Genomic DNA, 21,983 nt, shown 5'->3' with positions numbered 1-21,983 from the left:
AAAAGCAGTCCTGGCGTTATGGGGGACACATTGCTTTTCTTTGGTTCCTCTCCTGTTATTATAGGATTGACTCCCATTATTTCTTTCTTTCAGTAGTCTGACAGCAAGACAGAAAGACTAATGTGCTGGTGAGAGAGGATAAACCACTAACACTGAAACTAATATTGTAGTTGGAACACCTCCATTCAGTGAAGTACTAGTTATCCAAATTGGAATGGATTTCACACCATGGCATTAGAATAATCCAGTGAACATTTACTGGCTAAATGATGGTGTTGAACTAAATATTTTATATGTATTATCCATTCCCACTTCCCCTGCCAACATTCTAGGAAAACATGCTAACAATTCCTGTTGGATGAGAATATGAAGATTCACCAAAGTTATAAACATATGTACTAACGATTGTATAGCTTTTGAGAAAATTTGGAATTTAATTTTATTATTTAATTGTTTCAAAACCAGTTACCTACTATTTACTCAAATGTTCCTAACTTTGAAAGCAGGTTTCTTACTTATCTATTCCAAGTTTCCTTTTCACATATATAATGAAAGCTATCATTTGGTACAATTTGAAGGGACATAGAAAATTTCATATCATAAAAATTTTGTTATAGGGCTGAGAAACAAAACTATTTTTTATCAGATTGTTGAGGAGTAGCCTCAAGCAATTTCATAGTTTTGCTTTTATTATGTAATTTCTTCAATTAAGAAATACTTTCCAGTGTTAGAAAAATGGCTCAGCAGTAAAGAACACCAGGTTAAATCTCTAATACTTACATGGCAGCTCACAACTATCTGTAACTCCAGTTCTAGGGAATCTAACACCTTCACACAGACATATATAAAGTCAAAACACAAATGCATGTAAAATAAAAACAAATTAATCTTTAAAAGAAACATTTTCTTTGGACAAATATGACAGACTAGTCTTCTTTCCTGGTACTATGTTACACTGGTTTTCATTTAAAAATAATTAGAGTGATATTATTGACATATTTTTGATGAATGGTGTCACCATGATTCTGAGAAAGTTTATAATGGTAGAAGTCATCATGTCTCAAGAGTCATACAAACTAAAGTGATTTACATATTGTCTAAGAATCATTATTCAATCAATAGGTATTCATTGTATAAATTTAATTTGGCTAGTTTTTGAAAAGACATTGGATAAAACTTATTGTATAAAATAAACTACGATTGTTTCATTTTTATAAGAAATTGATCATATAAGATGTCTAATTCACAGATGTATGCAATGTTATTTAGGGAAAAAACCCCTAAGAGTCAGCAGACAGTTTATGTACTGCTGAGTATAGGGAGTTAATAAAAAAGCCTGTATATTTAAGGCTATTTTTCAGTGTCTGGTAAAGAGATCTATATTGTATCACTGTGAGGATAACATTAAAAATATTCTTTGGATCAAAGATAATCCCTTATTGCTCACATTCAAAAGTTATTCTCATATTACTTAGGACACATTCTAGGGATGGAAAAAAAAAACCAGCTATGCAGTGGGGTTTCTAAGAAGTGGTGAAATCATATTTTGTCTTAGACCAGGACAGGAACCAATAATTAAAAATTAATACAATGAATATCCAGGTAACTCATGTGTACACTAGTGTTCGAAAACAGCTGAATCAACTTCTGCCAGCCCCTTTCCCTGGTGTTTACTGCCACTTACAGCCATTAAGTAAGATTTTAATATCATGGAAAGCAAAGGAATTTTCTTGATGTTCTGTGCCATATTAAGAGCTTTTGCTAGCTTAAAGTTTTCCAAACCTATTACTAATACACAGTTATCTGAATAAAACCAACTACCTGAGGCAGGTTGGGCTCAATTCTAATTATCTATTGTGAACAACTGGATGTTAATTAATCTCATTTTGGAGAAGAGCAGTGCAAGTTTTTCATTTTTAAGAATTGCTGATTAATTAGGCATGGAGACACTCCAAGCAGTTGATTTCTATGTGTCAGAGAAGGATAAAGAGTAGCTCAAATGCTCAATGATTTGTTCACCATCTTATACAAGTGCATATTTTCTCTGGCGTTGAGTGTGGTACAAGGAACATAATTTATTCAGAATAAATCGCCAGTCCCAATCACTATCAGATATTTGACATTTTGTTGTTGTGCTGTTGTTGTTGTTGTTGTTTAAATTTCAATCAGAAAGCCCCACCAAGCCCAGCACTTGCAATCTGTTTGGTAATTTCCCTTAGAGCAATGTTTGAATAATAAAAAATTTTTTGAAAAAAATTAAATCAACCATAAAAAAATAACCTTACTTTCCAAGGGCAAAGCATTCCAGTTTTACAGATGAATCCTTTGCAGCTTGTATTGTTTCAGGAAAACGCACTTCAATCTTTGGCTCATATTCCCCCATGACACCTGTTAAATACCAAAACAGCTAGCAGCATTTCTGGAGAAGAGAAGTTTCCTATGAAGTAAATGCTTCATTAACCAAAATTTGACTCCTGGATTTTAAACAAAGTTAGGGTTCCAATAATGAGATGTGTGCATGCTTCTGAGTTTTCAACAAAGATTCTTCCCTAGGGACAGCCATTTCCATCCTCATTTTGTAGAACTCATAGGGCCAGACACATTGGACAGAAGGGAGGAAGATTTAGTTAACACTATCAGAAGTCTGATACAGCACCACAATCCAAAATACCACTATTCTTCCCCCAAACCAATAAAGTAACTGCATAACTGAATTTTAAGTATCTATACTATAATCAGTGCAATGGGTTTTATAGCAAAGTTTTTAACCTGTTTGTAAAGGTTCTACTTTCACTGTTTTAAGGTTTCAATAGGAATTATTAAATTATGGTTAGAATAAAGCACTGTTCTCAGATGTCATAAACACACTATTTGTCACAACAGTTAAAACTAACAAAAAGAGTTCTAGATGACTTTCATCTGAATTAATCAATGCTATATTGGGATCATTTTAAAACTGCAACTGTTTTATAACGTGATATAATAAACCTCAAAGAAAAACATTTCTAGCATAAGTAAATGGAATTTGAATGGTCACTGAGACTTTATGAATTCCAGAAATCACAACATAAGTGTAAAAATATAAATATCTAACTTCCAAACTGTTATTTCAGTGTCCCAGTCAATGCTAATTCTGAAGCTAAATTGATTGCTTTTAGTTTGCTTTCCCCATTTTCTGAACAACCCGTAGCTCTTGCATGCCAACTCTTAAAGGTAACTGACTTACATTATACAAAATGTTTACAATGTACTTTTACCAAAATGAAGAAGAGAGCAAAGGAGGTGGGAGAAGAGAAGAATTAAGATGGGGGAAGTAAAAATAAAGAACAAACAAAAATAAAAGAGGAAAAAACATATAATATCTATGTAAATTGTTAGCTTATGCACTTTCTCACTCATGAGCAGAGTAATCACAGAACGGGAGAAAATGAATTCACAAATCTAATGTTTGCTGATAGCTGAATAAGACCCTAGCAGGAATATTTGAATAGTTACTGGCTCTGAAATCACTGCCATGAGAACTCTGGGGAGCTGGCTTCATAGTTATGCTAGCTTGATTATCATTATATCCTTGCTTTTCTTAAACTCTTTGGGGGTGGGGGTGGGGAGAAAAAATTCTATGAGGTATTGCCTTTCAAAATCTGATAATAAAATGAACTAACAGATTTTTTTTTATCTTTACATATCCCATTGTGAACATTTAATTAGAGAGTCAACTAGAGGATTTTTTCCACTTAGATGACTTTCTAGCCCTCTAAATCTTGCACCAGCTCTGACTTGACTAAACTACAAAACTCATCAGAGACCAATCTGAGTTCCATTCCTCAGAGACATAATTTAGTTTGTATCTTCCACGCCATCACTCTTTGGAATGCTTTGCTTTCCTTGGTCACAATATTTCTTATTTTTTGTTTTGCCAGCCAGGTAAATAAAGGGTGAACAGCAGCAGCAAAATAATGGCAAGGGGGGAAAAGAAAGAGGACAATAAGAGAGGTTGCAAAATGTGTTCATCAATTCAGTATGACAATTTGGCAGCATCCACATGCACACATTCACACACGCCAAGTCCCCCCAGACAAACATCATTTTTTACACACCAGTCCTTAAGCAATCAGACAAGCTTTTCTGGTGCCAGAAATGAAATGGCACGGTATACCCAGAAACATGTAAATTGTATTATATGGGTATTGGACTACAATTTTTTTTTTTTTATTTTTAGTAATGCCTCATCTCCATTGTGCATGCAAATTTCATCTAAACTTCAGTGATTTTGGTTCCAGTTAAAAGAAGAAAACAAAAGGCTCTAAAGACCTGCCCACAATGTAAGAGTCCCAGAGTGGAGTCTGAAGATAACGTATGTTCTTACCATCAGTGCGCTGCACTAAAGGCGTAGGTGGACCTTGGACACTTCTATGGGCATCTTTGTTTGTGACAAAGCAAGTATAATTGCCCACATCAGATGGTTCTACTTTGGCAATGTACAAGTTCCCTGTGTTTTGAGATACAAATCGTCTCTTGTCCTCTTGAACGTACAAAGGGTTATCATTGAAAGTCCAGGCATATGATAATTCTGAAACATAAAAAAATGCATCATCTTCATGGCAATCATGAGTTTTTATACATTTATTGATACATTCAGTGTTACATTTAATCATTATAATAAAAGTCTGCCTATATTGGGTTCATTTATAGCTACTCAAAACAGAGTAAGTAGAATATTCCCTATATTCATTTAAACTTCAGTTTGGGAGATACAAAATTTCCTTCTCTATCACCATTTTCTTTGGTTAAGGATATAATAACAGGATATTCAGAGAATAAATGGTAATTTTCCTTAGAAAAATCCACAGGATATATAAAGCTCTGCTGGTTAATAGGGTCAAGGTTAATTCTCTAGTGCTACTCATTTCAAAGCACTGTTTTGCAGTATGTTTTAAGGATGATGCACATTTAGGAGTTGTTAAAATTTTGATTAAATATTTTTAATTAAAAATTTTAAGTTGCTATACTCTAGATCTTGAGTTTATTCTGCGAATGGAATATAATTTCTGGGCAGATTTCTGTAATTGTGTTATGACCCTGTAATGAAGTAAAACATGTGCCTTATGGACAGAGAGGTTCCTACTAACAGTGATTTGTGTGGTTAATCGTAACCTGAAACAACATGTGTTTTGACAGAGGCATTATAGTAAACCTAGATGAGATGGTTAGTCTTAAATATTAACTTGCCACACCTTTGAATCAATTGGATGAAGACTGTCAGATGACTAAGTATCTAGATCTGTTTAGTTTGTTGCCATGGCAGTGGATAATTAATTATCTGACAGAGTCCATTGGGTAACATCATTCTTTGGGCTGGACTTGAACTCAGATATCTGCATGACTTTACTCCTGGAATTAAAGGTGTGGACCACCATGCCTAGACCTAAATTCAGCCGGGTAGGATCTTGCCCTAAATTCCCACTCCCTTAATTTGAAATGTCCTAGTACATAGGATTTAGCTCCATCTACTTCCTGGTACCCCTTTAATACTTTAACCATGCAGTTTGTATTTTTCCTTTCTCAGTTTGTTGATTTTCATTAAAATGATCTTCATAAGAATAAACTTTAGTAACCAGACAACAGCATTTACACCAGGCTGTTTTGAGACTTCCTTTGTCAATGCAATTAATATAAATCTTTTCACCTTAGCCACAGGCAGACTCTTCAGACAATGGTAAAAAGCAGCCACATTCTTCACCAAAAAACAAAACAAAACAAAACAAAACAAAACAAAAAAAAAAAAAAAAACAACCCACACACAAAAGTCTCTACGCCTGAAATTCTCCACTGAAACCTCTAGGGCCAGGTCTGCACAGTTCAAAATACTCTCAGCAACAAAGTCTTCCATATGCCTACTATGATAGCCCATTAAACCTCATTTAAAGTACTCCACTGTTTTAAAAAAAATTGTCAGCATTATTACAGCAATACCCCAGTCCCTAGTACCAACTTCTGTCTTAGTTAGGGTTTTATTGCTGTAATTACACATGACCAAAGCCACTCTTATAATGACAACATTTAATTGGGGCTGACTTAGAAGTTCAGAGTTTCAGTTCATTATCATCAAGGCAGGAGCATTGCAGTGTCCAGGCAGGCACGGTGCAGGAGGACTTGAGAATTCTACATGTTTAAGGGTATTAAACTTCATGTCCACAGTGAGACACTTCTTCCTACAAGGCCACACCTACTTCCACAAGGCCATACCTCCTTGCAGTGCCACTCCCCAGGACAAGCATATACAAACCATCACTTCTAATCTGGGCTATGCCTTCTGCTGGAAGCCTATACAAAAACATGGGGAAATAAAAGCCTTTGCTCTTTGCCTGCTTGCTTTCATATCCCTAGTAAGTCCTTTTCTTGATTGGCATCAGAGACTACTGATTTGGGATTCCAATATATACTGAAGACCAGTGGGAAGACCATCCATTGACATGGACTGAACTGCTGTTCCATTCTTCGTCCTTCCTCCTGTTCATTGTCAGCCATTGTTGGATTGGATGCCTGTGTATCATGCATTCTAATAAATTCATTTTCTTTAAGTACAGAGAGATTCATTCTTTATTACTCTAGAGAACCATGCCTATATTGTTCATTAGAGTATTAATTTTATAACAGCAACAGAAATGATGCTAGGAAACAAGAGAAGTGTACTCTAATGAAGTGTGTTCAGAAGAGTCATTTCAGAAGAATTCCCTCCATGCAGGAGAACTGCAGGAGCAATGGATAAGTAGATGAATATAGCATACAGGAAACAAGAGCAAGAAGTTCAAGGTGAAAGACAAAATGAATCGCATGTATTACTCTCTAATCATTTATCATTTCTTTGAAATGTTTATATGTAAATTTGAATTTCATAAATAAACATGTAATGAATAAAAAGATACACAGATTTTTAAGTGTTCAGTTATGTGTGGTATAAATATTACATATATCTAGAACACATGACACTAAACTAAAATGTTCATCATTAGAGTCTTTCAGAAATGGTCTCGTGCTTCTGTCAGATTAATCTTCAACTATAGAAACCACATCTTGATTTAAACTATTAGATTAACATTGCCATTGTTTATAGTTAATGAAAATGGACTTTAGATGTGTACTTGAGGTTTTTTTTTAATATTTTAAGCATTCATTATGTTACCATACTATCCACATATTCTATATTGTATTTAATGAGTTTATGAGGTTTTTTTCTAGTCTGGATCATCTAGGGTTAATTGAAAATTATTATGACTATCTATGTTCATTTTCATCTTAGGAGAGAAGTTGTTAGACCTGAACTATATGACTAAATATACAAGTAGCTTTAAAATGTGTCCCAGCTTCAGGCAGCTTTATATCTTTATTTACAACTAAAGAAAGCTTTATTTTTCCTCTCTCTTCTCTCTCTCTCTCTCCTCTCTCTCTCTCTCTCTCTCTCTCTCTCTCTCTCTCTCTCTCTCTCTCTCTCTCCTCTCTCTCCTCTCTCTCCTCTCTCTCTCTCTCTCTCTCTGTCTCTCTCTTTCTCTCTCTCTCTCACACACACACCCCCCTAACTGTCATGTTTTTATTATGACTGTAAGTCTTTGATTATACATAAATATTCTTGTAGATTATAGCTTCATGAATGTATGAAATTAGGAAAACTGTAGGAAATGTGTAGAGAACTATATATAAGAAAATAGAAAAATACATTTGGTTTTAATGAGATTTCTCAAATTAGGGAAATAAGTCCACAGTAACAGAGTGGGGAAGAAAAACATTTTACAGTTTGGCAAATAAAATATCATCATGTGAATAAATATTCGCTCTAAAGAAAGTCAGGGTAACCAAAGAATAGTACATGTAATCAGTGCCCTCTTGTCTGGACAGAGGTCTTGCATCATGTGAATAGTATATATTTATGTTTAATCCTGATGTAGAATCAAGACTCTAGATATAACAGCTGTCTTTCTCAACTGTAAGGAGATCTTTACTAATTATACTCTCCTTGAACTCTCAAGTGGGGGGGGGCATGAGTGATTTTCAATTAAATAGTATCTGTATAGTGAAAACTCCAGCTGAAATAGTAATGAAGACATACTAAAAATACATGGACTCCTCCACTAAGATCATGGTGAAGGGTAAGGTTAGTTGTGAAATTGACACAATTTAGAATCAACTGGAAGATATTACCTTTTCTCTTTTAAAAAAATAATTATTTTATTTATTTACATTCCAGATGTTGCCCCTCATTCCAGTTCCCCTTTCCACAGTTCTTCCTTTTATTCCGCCTCCACTTTACCTCTGAGAGAGTCCCTTCCCTGGGGCCTCACGTCTCTAGAAGATTAGGCACATTCTCTCACATTAAGGCCAGACAAGGCAGTCCTCTGTTACATATGCACCAGGGACATCAGAACAGGGGCACTGAAGCACCCTTACTTGGGCCATCATACCAGGGTCCGAGTTTGTTGAGACTTCTATTCTTCCTATGGTGTTAGAATCCCCCTCAACTTTTTTAATCCTTCCCATAACTCTTCTATAGGGGTTCTGGAACTCACTCTAATGGTCAGCTGTATGTATCTGCATCTGTCTCAGTCAGCTGCTGGTAAAACCTCTCAGAGGACAGCTATCCTTGGCTCCTGTCAGCAAGCACACCATAGCACAAATAATAGTGTCAGGTTTTGGTGTCAATCCATGAAATGGATGCCAAGTTGGGCCAGGCACTGGACGGCCTTTCCTTCAGTCTCTGCTCTATTTTTGTCCTGACATTTCTTTTAGACAGCAACAATTCTGGGTCACAAATTATACAAGGGGTTGGTAAATCACTCCCTCTACTTGGAGAGTTGTCTACCTACTGGAGGTTGTATCTTCAGGTTTCCTCTCCTCACTGTTGGGCATTTGGGCTATGGTTACTCCCATTGAGTCCTGAAGTCTCTCAGCTCCCAAGTCTCTGATGCCTTCTAGAGGGTCTTCCTACACAGACCCCCAGAGGCTACACATTTCCAATCATTATTTTGGACTTCTGAGCTTCTCTCCTGTTCCACCCCCTATAATGATCTTGCCCCCCTTTTCCTTTCCCTCTTCCCTCTCCCAACAAGGTATCTCCCTTCCTCTGCCTCCCATGATTATTTTATACCTTTTAGGTGATACTGAAGCACCCTCACTTGGGCCATCTTTCTTGTTAAACTTTTTATGGTCTGTAGGTGGTATCAAGGGTATCCTGCACTCTGGCTAATACACTTGTCAGTGAGTACATATCATGCTTGTCCTTTTAGGTCTCAGTTGCCTCAGTAACTGTTTTGGTCTGTGATCCTGTCTAGGGTGGAGACAACTCTTAATTATGTTAGTTAATATGAGAAGTTCCATCCTACTGAGAATGGAGCATTTTGCTAGACAGAATGTGCTGAATGGTATGAAGTCAAGAAATCAAGTCAGCAATAAGTGAGCAGGTGACTGCATGATTCCGTCTCCCTTTTTTCTCTCTCTCTTCCCCTCCCACTTCCCCTCTTCCTCTCCCCCTCTCTCCTCCTCCCTTTCCTCTCTCTCTCTCTCTCTCTCTCTCTCTCTCTCTCTCTCTCTCTCTCTCTCTCTCTCTCTCTCCTGATTTCCTGGCTGCCTTCTTTTTCCTACTATCACACTTCCCTCAATATAATGCATGACGACCTCTGAGCCAAAATCAACTTTTTTTCCTCCTAAGCTGATTTCTCATGCTATTCTATCCCAGCAATACAAAACACGAATATAACTAATATAGACTCTCTCTCTCCTCTCTCTCTCTTTGGCTACTGTCTATAGCCCAAAACACAAGAAGTCAAGAGCAACAACATTCTAAACCCATGAAACAAAAGAAAGTGTTCCTTTTGAGTTGAATACCAACAGTGTTTATGAGAGTGATGGAAGTCTATTGTTAAACTGGAGAGCTATGACAGTTGATGATTTCTAAGGTGAAGAATGAATTCTTTCGGCCATTAGGAATAATCAGAGAAGGAATGAATAATTGAGATCATAGATGCCACCAAATAAATGATTCAAAATATTTATGTTATATAATAAGTACTAACCCACATGTGAATAGTCTACTTCATCTTCACTATTTTTATTTCCCTAGGAGTTGATGATTCCAGATCATGCATGCATGAATAAGCTGAGTTATCATTACCAAAAGTCTACCTTAAATTTCTTCTGTTCTCAGAGCTACTGAGCATTCCTTTTCTTTTGCAAACCCATACTGAGGATGTTCTGCATTCCCTGTGGTGTCTTTTTTTTGGTCCCTTTACTCATGTCTCTCTCTGCCTCACTCTAGTCTATTCCTCCACCTCCACCAAATAGATACTCAAAGACTTCAGTGTGAAACCAGAGAGGTGTCTAGATAGGAAATTTTTCCTCAACATAAAAAGAAGGAAAAAAAATAATTGGGAGTCACTTATTCCCACTGACTCTTATCTTTTCGACATTTTGTGAAATAAAGACAATCTCGAACAAATTCTTAGTGCCATGTCTCAGTTTAGGGATCCTTATTCTGGCCTTTTAGAGCAAAGAAATATGCCTTAGCTTTCTCAAAGCAACATAACCTTTTCCACTTCACAAAAATTACAGGTTGCTGCTAGTGCCCAAGAGATCTTTGTATCCATCAACCTATAATCTTGGGACCTTAGACTGTAATTTTCTTCTCTCCCTTAGTGAATTCATTTTTTTTAATCTCAGCTACTCAAACTTTCCCATTTGTTTCCATGTGTGGTATATCCTTCACTTGTGGAATATTTAAAAACCATTGGAAGAGTGAGAAAATGTAAATATAGAAAAGTAATGAAATGTTAAATAAGTGCTGTAGTTTTCATCCTTCCAACAACTGCCTTCTAAAGTTAACTGGATATTACTAACACATTGAAGAGGATGCTGGAGACTCCAGGATAGAGTTAACTTTTCAGAATGAGGTTGGTCTCATTTGTGAGCAGTATAAGTCAAACCTAAATTTTTAAGATGCCTATCCCTGTTCTTCTCTTAAAGCTATCTTTTGACTCTTTTACAATTACCTCCTTTCTCCATTTCCTGAGCACATAAAACCTTCCAAACATCCAAGATCTCTGTGTATTCAGCCTAACCCAGGTCCAAAGTTCAATGGTATTTACTGTTCTTTGCAAAATTCAATGACACCATCTATTCTGTAATGTTCGAACAATCTCAAAATCTCCATAAGATAGCAGGTTCATCTGTCATTTGAAATAACTCTAAAGTTTATTGATAACCTTCATGCTAAGTCAGATACATAAAATCTTGACTAACCTCTCATTCTTTCTCTTCTAAAAGCTCCTTTAAAAGCTAAGGGCAGAAATACTCATTCTCTGACTGAAACTTGAACCAATGTAACTGCTCTAATGAGTCTAGCCCGAGTTTGATCTGCAAACTGAAATGTATGAGTTGTTGCGGTGGTGGTAGTGATAGTGGTGGGGAAGAGTTGTATTGGTTGTTATTGTAGTTATTTTGAGAGAAGGTCACAAGTATCTTAGCTTGATTAATTGCTCTATACAGCTATGAATGGCTTTGAACTCTTGATCCACCTGGCTTTAACTTCTGAAAACAAAGTATATACACTTAGGAACTATATACGGAGAATTTGGGACTTTGCTGTGAGATTGTATTTTCTAGAATCATGAGAGGTTATACCTGTAAGGTCTTATTATCATATTCACCCAAATGTGAGTTGAACAAGAATGACCCAAGTGAACATGCCAAACGACAGAGCAAAGATTCATCCCTACAGGAAATACTGCTGTGAGTAGGAAAGTGGACCTCTTTAGGGAAGAGCACACCTATTTCTTTTTTTTTTCTAGGAAGCCCTAAAAACATATAAGTAACAGCATATGGACTCAACAGGTTATATTTTGAAATATATGTATAGATACATATACATATCTATGCAAGAATAATAAAAGAAAAAAAAGATGTCCACAGATTTGAAAGGGTATAGTGACTTATATGGAAATGAGTGGAGAGAGAAAAGGGAAGAGAGAAATATTGTAATTAATTACAATCTCTCATCTAAAAAAATGACAACAAAAAGCAGAGGCACTACAATGTCAGTGTACTTAGAATGGGGATGTAGTTCAGTTGGAAAGTGCTCAGTAAGCAAGTATAGCATGTACAGTACCCTGGGTTCAATTTGTATTACCAAATGCCACATAAACTGAGTGCAGTGAGTACTTAAGATGGGAATTCCTCATTTATTTTGAACTTGGAGAAGCTGTAGTAGTCTGTGAGTTCTGTAAGTGAAATAGAAGGTGGTGTGGTATCACTCACCTCTCCCCACATCCTAGACTAATGTGTGACACACACACACACACACACACACACACACACACACAGAGAGAGAGAGAGAGAGAGAGAGAGAGAGAGAGAGAGAGAGAGAGAGAGAGAGAGAGAGACAGACATGCTGGTCTCTCCTTGCTAACATTTGCAAGACAGTCTATTCTGCAAATCTTGTAAATAAAAGCCAGCAGAGGTAGAGAACATCTGTAGATAGAGAAGTGTCTGTTTATTTTAACTTGACATGTTATCGTAAGATACTTGTCAATCACTCTGTATATGTGATAGCTTAAACATTTATTTTTAGACAATAGTTATAATGCCACATCTCATAACGCTCAAAATTCATACTGCCATTATCGTTCTCTTCGGCCCTGCTCTCTTCCCACATGGGCTGTCTCTGCTCATTCATGCCCACAGCCAGCCTGCAGGGAAAGCATCTTTTTTGTAAGTTTCATCATGAGGCACAGCTGGGACTTAATTTGTATATTTTTTAATGGGGAAAGAAAAAAAATAGGCCTTCCAAGTTAGAAGTTTAAAAACCTTCTCATTTGGCTTTTCTTAATTAAATGCATAATTCATGAGACACTTAGTTTAAAGCCATTGGATTCCTAAATATTCTCTCCACCTTCTATGACATTTATCTGTTATTAATAGTGCTGATACATTCTTATTGTGATGATTCAGCAGTAACATTAGTACAGAATGATAATTGGTCCTTTCTGGAGCATTCTTGTAGTTTTTCATTGACATCATCCTCTACAATTATATTGTTATTAAAAATGACAGATCTGCAGTAAGCAATTGAAAATGATGTGTGCTCTCTCAAGCATGGAGCCAATCCTATTTCCCCAGAGAACAATTGTAGTTTTGACATATTTAACAGCATTGTGCATAGTAGTGTGATATTTAAAATATGAACACAAAAATATAAATGCAAATGTAATCATTACATGGAGTATAAGTTTTATTAGATCTTTGATGAAAGAGATCAAAGTAGTAAACATTGATCCCCCCTGCTCCCAAAACTTCATAGGGCTGCAGAAAAGATCTCAAAATTGAAGTCATGTTTCTTGAAGTAAATGTTTTTGTGTGTGCATGTGTGCATATACATATACATATATACATATGGAGAGACTGAGAGAGAATTTGAAATATAGTACTCATACCTAATAAAAATATATCCCCTTGCTTTTAGTATTCCAGAATGAGTACACTTTATTATAATACTTCAAACCTACCATAGTCCTTTAGGATTTAAGCCGAGGAACTCTTGGCTAATCAATTATGGGTACACTAGCTCAACAGCAAAGATCTACTCTAAGAATAATAATTCCTTTATTATCTTGAATTCTTCGATTGTGTGTGGAGCCAAGTTATGATGCAATGCTGCAAACGTCCTCACATGTTTGTCATCTGTCCCTATTTGAGCACCTATGTGGTCTCCAATCGCTGCTCGGGAACCAGGATTTTATTAGATCTCTTCTGATTTACACACCTTTTTCTCTAAAACCATGGAAAGGGGATTCTTGGGGATTGCAAACAACCCAATAAAGGTCCCTTGTGTAGCCATTATGGCTAAGTTCCAGATATTCCAAGGATTTATTGTACACTGCAAACTCTACCTTGAGAAGAAGTGAAAACACAGTTTGTTTTGGAACCACCTCTGGGAAAACTCTAAATTCAAGAAACATAGAGAAGTTTAGGTGTATAAATGTATAAGGACTATACAAGTTTTATTTTGTTCTAATATCTATACCCTATGGAAGTACACAGAAAAGGGATTATATACTCTGTGGTCAGCCGAGGATGGTTTATGATATTTAATAGCTATCTGTTAAGATCTGAGTACATTCTCATTTATATACAATTACAAGATGATGGTATATGTCTTGCCTGTGTGTCATCTGGTAGTCAAAAAATGATGCAGAATGCTTGAAAAGTTACCTATACAATTTTATTTTTTATTCTCTTCACTGTGGGCATGTATCTGTGTACATGGGAAACTGCAGCATGTGGTCTAGGAAAGGGGCTGGAGTATACACAGGCCGTGGAGGACATGAGCAAAGACTTCACCCATACAGTTTTTGAGAAAGCAGCCCTGGAAGTTAAGACTTTCTGGGCACCGTGAGTTTAGGGAGGACTGTCTCTTGCTTTTTATGTTAACTTTGACCTACCTTCTGTAGGTAACTTCAATAAATTAATTTTTTCCCCAGAATGCACTTCAGGAAAATGGCAAGATGTTACTTTATGTCTCTTTCTGGGAAAGAATTTTATCAACAAAGAGACTTACCAAATTGAACATTGGTAAGTTATAAGGAGTGGCAAAATCATATATTTCCTGGTTGCAACACTGTTCATGCATTTTAAGAAACACAATCCAGTGTTCATATGCCTTTTGATACTTTTTGTAATTCTTTTATAAAAAGATTTATCTATTCATTATATATATCATATATATATATATGATTATACTGTAGCTATAGCACTAGAAGAGTATCAGATTCCATTACAGATGGTTATAAGGCACCATGTGGTGGCTGGGAAATGAACTTAGAAACTCTGGAAGAACAGCCAGTGTTCTTAACCACTGAGCAATCTCTCCAGCCCATTTTTTGTAATTCTAAATTCATCCTTTGGGCTAGAATGGGCTAGACAACCATCTAAGTCATGTAGCTGTATATACACATGTTATTTTTATAAGCATCCTTGAATCCCAGATATATAATCTCTACGAAATTAACAACTTTACAATGATCACTAAAGTTATGAGTGAGATATTTTCCCTGAAAATGCAAATTAATAGAAATATAAACATTGATTGTATGCAGTGCCAAATGCATAGTTGTCTTGGTTCTTATTTGTTAACTTGACATAAGCTTGAATCATTCTAAGAAAAGGAACCTTAATTGTAAAAAATGTCACCCACTGGATCGGCCTTTGGGCAAGCCTGTAGGCTATTTTCTTGATTTATGATTGTTATGAGAGAGCTTACCGCACTGTGTGCTATGCTACCCTTGGGCAGGTGGTTCTGGGCAAGCCATAAGAAAGAAAGGCTAGCAAGCCTCATATGGTGTAATTTCAGCCTCTAAGTTCCTGACTTGAGTTCCTACCTTGTCCAGTGGACTGTGTCCAGGAATACGTAAAATAAATAAGCCCTTTCCTCCTTAAGTTACTTCTGGCCGTGGTGTTTTAGCCCAGTTATAGAAACCCTAACAAGTTCCTAATCCTCAACAATAGAGGATTCTCCTCATCTCACCCATTCCTGTGACAGGAAATACTATGTATGTGTGGCTGTTCTGGATTTGTCTCTCTAAATCAAATTATGTTTCCTAGGCATTTACTCCGGCATCTTAATCAAACGCCTCACCTTGTTACATGAGAGCTTACATGGGAGAGAGTGACTAAGGGACAGAGGGAGAAAGCAGAGCAGAAGGGGTGTCTAGGGAAATTTGGTACCATTAAACTGCTGGTCTGTGGGCTTTTTCAATGACTTATATATGATATTTAGCAGAAAACAAAAAGCAAATCACAAGACAAAAATTAAAACTTCCTTCTTTGGCATTCCAGTTCTGCAGAAAGGGCATTCTGTGAACTGCTGATTTAAAATCTGTACTCTGACCAATTAATATATCCTGTACTTACTGTTATTTCTTTGACCTGTGACAGCTAACACATACTAAGCTAAGCAATGTTTTATAAACAAAGCACAGCTGATGCAGTATGAACTCATAGAGTTGTGGAAGAATGGAAAAGACTCTCACAAGAATAAACCAGACAAAATACCAGCATGGAGAGAGGCAAACTGGCACATATTTCCACTTCTAGCCAAGAAGGTATTCACAGTTGGTAGCTGTTGGGAAAGTGAAAACCAGTTTTCTTCAAGAGAATGACACTGAGTATATCAACAGTGCTCTAATGCAGCCCCTACATTCAGGGATATTTGGCTAAATGATTCCACATATGTGAGTGTGTGTGTGTGTGTATGTGTGTGTGTGTGTGTGTGTGTGTGTGTGCTCATGTGCACACACACGCATGTGTGTCTGTGTGCACGCACACATGCTTTTTTGTTTTGATATTTTTGTTTGTTTTTATATAGAAATAACATGAATTTTGGTGAGTAGACAGATGGGAGGGTGTAGTGTATAAAATTCTCAAAAAAAATAACATAAAACTAAATTAAATTCCCCATCATCCCCATCTTTTATCTTCTTGTTTTTCCGTTTGTTTTTCTAAACCACTAATTAATAACATCCAATTTCAAGTTGCTTACTGCAAGGACATAAACCCAATGTTTATTCTCAAATTTTTCATCTAATTTCCATCTAAATTTTGAGGAAAATATTTCAATTATATTTTCTACACATAGACTGAAAATGGTGAGTTATGATCTATTGATAGCTATCAGTGGCTCTCACCTCAATATTTTACTTACTGTCCAAGATGGTACTCTTCTTGACTGGGGAATAATAAACATAGAAGTCACAGGAAGTGGGTCTCCCTCCTGCTCAGTTTGATTTAATATATTCTGATCTTATTCAGAAAATGAAATGATATTAAAGCACTTAAAATATATTAAAGTAGGATTCTGCAATTTCATTGCTATTCCTATTAATTACTTGTTCTGTCCACACTGTTTTTTCTCTTGCTCATCTAACATTCCAGATATGGTGTCACTACAGCTCCTATACATACACATACACATACATATATATGACTCAATTAACTTTATTCAATATGCCTCTCTCATATCTTCATTTTTCTTCCAAGATAACCAAGCAGTAATTCTTCACCTAAAGATAAGTATTACTAATGTCTATTATTACCTATGCTCTGCTGTTGATTTTTCTACTTCTTAATTGCTGTTATGATTTTTATTAACTTTTCATATGATTTGTAAAGTAAAAGACTGTCGTTTTCTTCACTGTTCCCTAAGAATACAAAAAATCAAGGGCACTTACTAAGTTTACAAAAATATTTATAAAGTGATTATAAAATATGCATGCTCAATAATGATGTGGGATTATAATTATTATGTCAACATTGCATCTGTCTTTTTTTGCATATTCAAGAAGCTTTAGGATTAATTAATTAATTAGTTAGTTAATTGATTAATTGGCTTGAATTTTGAGATATACAGTCAGTATGGATCATACGCTAGTCTTAAAATCACTATAAAACAAGGTGTCATCAACTCATGATACTTCTTCCATTGTCTCTCTAGTGCTGGGTTTACAGGCATCTTACCAAGCTTGACATGAGTGATGTATATGTTGTGATATTTTTTCCTACTTAATAAGACAACATCATTTTATTTGCTCCAGAAAGAGATGACATACCAACTAAGAGGAAAGGAATATGCAAATTTGCCACTTTTCTCAGTATAATTTTCTTCTTCCTCTCTCTTTTTTTTTAACAGCATGATTTAGAGCCTTTCCTTAGCGTGGTTTTTCACTTAAGTTAAATTGTCAACATCTTTATGATGTGAATATAAACACAATGTTCACAGAACAGTACTATCTTCCTCCACAGGCACAGTTAATCTGGACCACTGGCACACAGTGAATGTTTCTATCTGATGAAAAGTTGGACCTGAGAAAGTTAAATGATAACTTCTTTGACACAAACTAAAAATTCACAACTTTTGTCAGAGATGGATTGAGAGTTTCATATCCCAAAAGTTAAGGGAAAGATTTCCTTTGGCTATGGTGAAAACTATTATCTGTTTGAAAGATGGTTTTTCATTAATTCAAACAAATTATCTCCTTATTGTCATTTTAAAATAAAGTTTCATATGATGAATATATAGAAATCAACTTAAAGGTACATCATCATGTTTTTATTTAGATATGTATATGTATATATATCTAGTATGTATGTATGTATATATGTATGTTGTCATTTCATGATCAACTTGGGGCTTTCTCTTAGAGAGTTTTCTTGTGAATCAGAACATTTGAAAATATTGTACATTAAATTGAATTGTGAATGATTTTTGAAAAATTTTGTTTCAAATGACTGATGCCCTCAATCAAGGCAAACCCTGGGGGTAAGAACTTTGGGTGGAAGGATTCTTGTCTGTCTAACTCATATGTCTATGTAGAAGGTCATGACATTGGAAATCACCAGAAATATATTTAAAAAATATGTTTGTCCAAGTACCAAATTGTAGTTCAAAGAATCACTACAATGTAATAAGGAGCTAATGGAGAATTTTGTTTTATGAAAATGGCCATACAACATAGAACAGAACTAAGACATATACACTAGAAATTATGTGGGAAACAAAACTGTCATAGTCCACCAGTGGGGGATTTAGGAGACAGGAATTGATGACCAAAAGGAATTCTTAATAATGTCTTGGATTGGACCTGCAACATGGTCCTCATTATGACCATTTTACAGTATTTTCAGTTGAAGCTGCATTTTAAAAATATTTACAACTTTTTCATTATTATTGTGCATGTATGAGTGTTTTGCCTGCATGTATTTTCAGAAAATAGTGTTGAATTCCATAGACAGTAGTAAGCTCTCATTGTGTCCTGGAGATGAGATCCAGGTCTGGAAGTACTGCAAGTACTCTTACCGTCTGTCCCGTAAAGTCAGAATATAGAGAGTTATATGAACTAGGGAAGAATATAACCATCATGAAACTCACATTCACATACTGATAGCTTTGATATTAAATGTTACCCCCACCAAAGTCCATCCAGTTAAAAGCATAGACAATGTAGTGGTGGTATAGTGAAGTAGTGGACCTTTTAGTAATACAACGTAGTGGAAGATTAAGGTTATAGAAATTATGACTATAAAGGAGACAGTATGATCCTATATCCTTCCTTTTTTCTCCTTTATATACTTGCCATAAAAAAGCAATTTATGCTACATGGCCCCTTCTATTGTCATCTGGCAATGGAGAGCAATCTAAAAGGTAAGATTCCAAACAAGCTGTTTATCTTTAAAAATTGAGTATTGTATGCATATGCTTCAGAAAAAAAAAGAAGCTTACTGGTATAGATATCAGTTTTAAATGAGACAGTATATAAGAATGTTATCTGATTTTATTAAGATATTATGTATTGAAGTCATAACCTGTATCATGATTGCTTTCAATATAAGCACATGGAATACTATTTTATTTCATGACTCCATTCTATGATAGAATAACTTCAACCTCTCTAGGTCCTCCTCCATCTTCTGTTTTCCACCCTCTATCCTCCGCTGCCCACTACCCATCCTCCCATATGGATAGCCTGTCTATACTTTTGGTTAGTGTTAAATGTAGATAGAAAGCTTTTATAATATATCTATGGTAAAATCAGCTTTATTTTATTCACTCAGAAAGAGAAACAATAATTTCTTAATCATATCTATTCAGCTGGAGGAAGATGATACTTTATGGTTTATTGATATTATTTTATCATGCTATGTTAGATTTTATTTTTATGTTAGGTTAATATTTTTATGCTATATTATATTGTGTTGTAATGTTATAATACTAAAGGAAAAAAATATCTCTCATTGGGATTCTTAAACCCTGTCAAACCCCTCCTCATACGATCTCAAAAACAAATAGAAATACTAACTTACCAAAGTTCACACTATGGAACCTAGGAATTTATTGTGCATACTTATGGAATATGAGTGAGGGGTTGTTGGCAGGAGTAGTAGTGACATCAAAGTCCTTTCATGAGAAGATCTGAACCCAATGTAGATGTTGCCTATTGCAGTCATGTAGTTGGATCCCCTTTCTATTAACCCTCTCAGAATATAAAATGTATCTCTATGAATATAACCCCAGCTCAAGCCATGTGCAATGAGGGCAATGTTGCATAAAAATGTTTGAGAGGAATAGATGGAATCTCAGATGAAAGTCCAATGACCATCTCAAACCCCTCCTTTTATGAGATAATGTCAATAGTCCAGCCATGATGATCTGTGGCAAGCAGGCATAGATTATCTAATGAAAATCCCAGCTGTTCTGCTTAAATGGTTATGTGCTAGGATTCTTACATTGCTATGATGCCATGTTACTAGTGCACATTTACATGCAAAGTCTACAGACTCATTTTTATTTTTTCCTTTTGCATTTACACACCTTATTTGCCAGACAGACTTATAGAATTCAAATGTTATTTTTTCTTGTGTTCATAGAATGTTTCTTTATAAAACTCACTGAAGTTTATTTCACATACTTCTATTGTTAAGAAATGTTTTCAATATATTTATGTGAACATACTAGATGAGCAATCTAACTTAATAATATGACTTCTTCCTTAATACAGAACTACTGTCTATATTCACTGTGCTAGTTGTGTGTCAACAGAAAGACACAAAACTAAGTTATATGCAATTTGTTCTAAAAATCATCAGCCTTTATGACCTACTGTCACTATGAAGTCTATAATTGTTTTTTCAGAGATGTAATATTAATCATCACATAACAATTAGAAATAATTTAGTTCTCAAATGTCCACAATCTCTCACATATACACGAATAAAGGTATTTGTGCAACACTTGAATAAATTAGTTATAGAAGTATCACAGCTCATCATAACTGATAAACCTATAGCTAATGTCATGCTTAGTGAGAAATAATGGAACATTCTTTCTCCTAGAAATATTGACATTTTGAAGATAGCCACCACTGTTATGCAGTATAGTATGAAATAGCAGTCCTGACAATCAGGCAGGAGAAATAAATAAAACTGGAAGAAAACAAGTAAGGTTGATTTTAATTTATTCCTCTTTGCAGATCATATGATTCTATACTTAGAAAACCCCAGAGACTGCATATAAAAGACTTCTAGCACCAATAAACAAATCTGCCAAAGTAGCAAAAGACGGCACACAAAAATCAATAGCTTTCTTATAACAAAATAAAGACACAAACAAAACGTTTCCATTGGGGAAAATCTTAAACAAATGAACATCTGACACTCGGGAGTAAATCTATTTAAGGGAATAAAAAAGGTCTGAAAGAGAATATGACAGTGGAGAGAGAGATATAGCAGAAGACAGGAAAAGACACAAAGATAGGTCAGAATCTACAACAAAGACCAAAGATTATTCCTTCATACCTATCCTCAAAGAGATGAAGTCACTGTTGGTGAGTGCTAAGCCTATTCAGGAGGAAACCATTATGATACGCAGACACCATTATTAAGAGATATCCATGAATCATGCAGATGATTCTCTATGGAAAAAAGGCAAATTTTTCTTCACTTTTATCCAAGAGCCTTGGTCTTTACAAAGTTCTTACTTTAATGCATTTTGTGTTATCCACTGACTTAGTTTCACAGAACTTAGGACATGACAGTGAGACGATTTTGCTTTACAAAATCAATGAATCATTTGTCATTGGAAGTAGACAAAGAGAACAACTGTCCTTCTAAGCTTCCGTTTTGAATTTCATTGCACATAAATAACCAGTTAACTTACAATTGTTTTACATTTCTATCACCTATGATTAAACCAAGTTAGAATAGGTTTTCAGCACCATCAGAAATCTTTGAATGTGATCAGAGTACTGAAGGACCTAGTGCTTTCCTATTTTTGAGTCTCAGATTATAGCAATAAAACAGAATTTTCCATAAGTTTAAAAGAAAATATACACTATTAAAAAATCTAAGCTAGGTTTGTGCACTTTGCAGGGATATAACATTATGCTGAGACA

At 35.3% G+C, this 21,983-nt stretch overlaps 1 protein-coding gene across 2 annotated transcripts in view; it reads right to left on the bottom strand.

The window, feature by feature from the left end:
* Positions 1-21,983, bottom strand: part of Cntn6 (contactin 6) — a 334,089-nt gene that overhangs the window by 120,420 nt on the left and 191,686 nt on the right. For both annotated transcript variants that reach the window (XM_034511787.2, XM_076940196.1), the window contains exons 6-7: positions 4,367-4,570; positions 2,286-2,388 (exon numbers count right to left, since the gene is read on the bottom strand). In XM_034511787.2, the coding sequence (XP_034367678.1) occupies positions 2,286-2,388; positions 4,367-4,570 (307 nt within the window). The remainder of the gene's footprint in view (positions 1-2,285; positions 2,389-4,366; positions 4,571-21,983) is intronic.

This window comes from Arvicanthis niloticus, chromosome 9 (genome assembly GCF_011762505.2).
Source record: "Arvicanthis niloticus isolate mArvNil1 chromosome 9, mArvNil1.pat.X, whole genome shotgun sequence".
Lineage (NCBI taxonomy): Eukaryota > Metazoa > Chordata > Mammalia > Rodentia > Muridae > Arvicanthis > Arvicanthis niloticus.
This window is presented reverse-complemented; position numbering and strand designations above follow the sequence as displayed.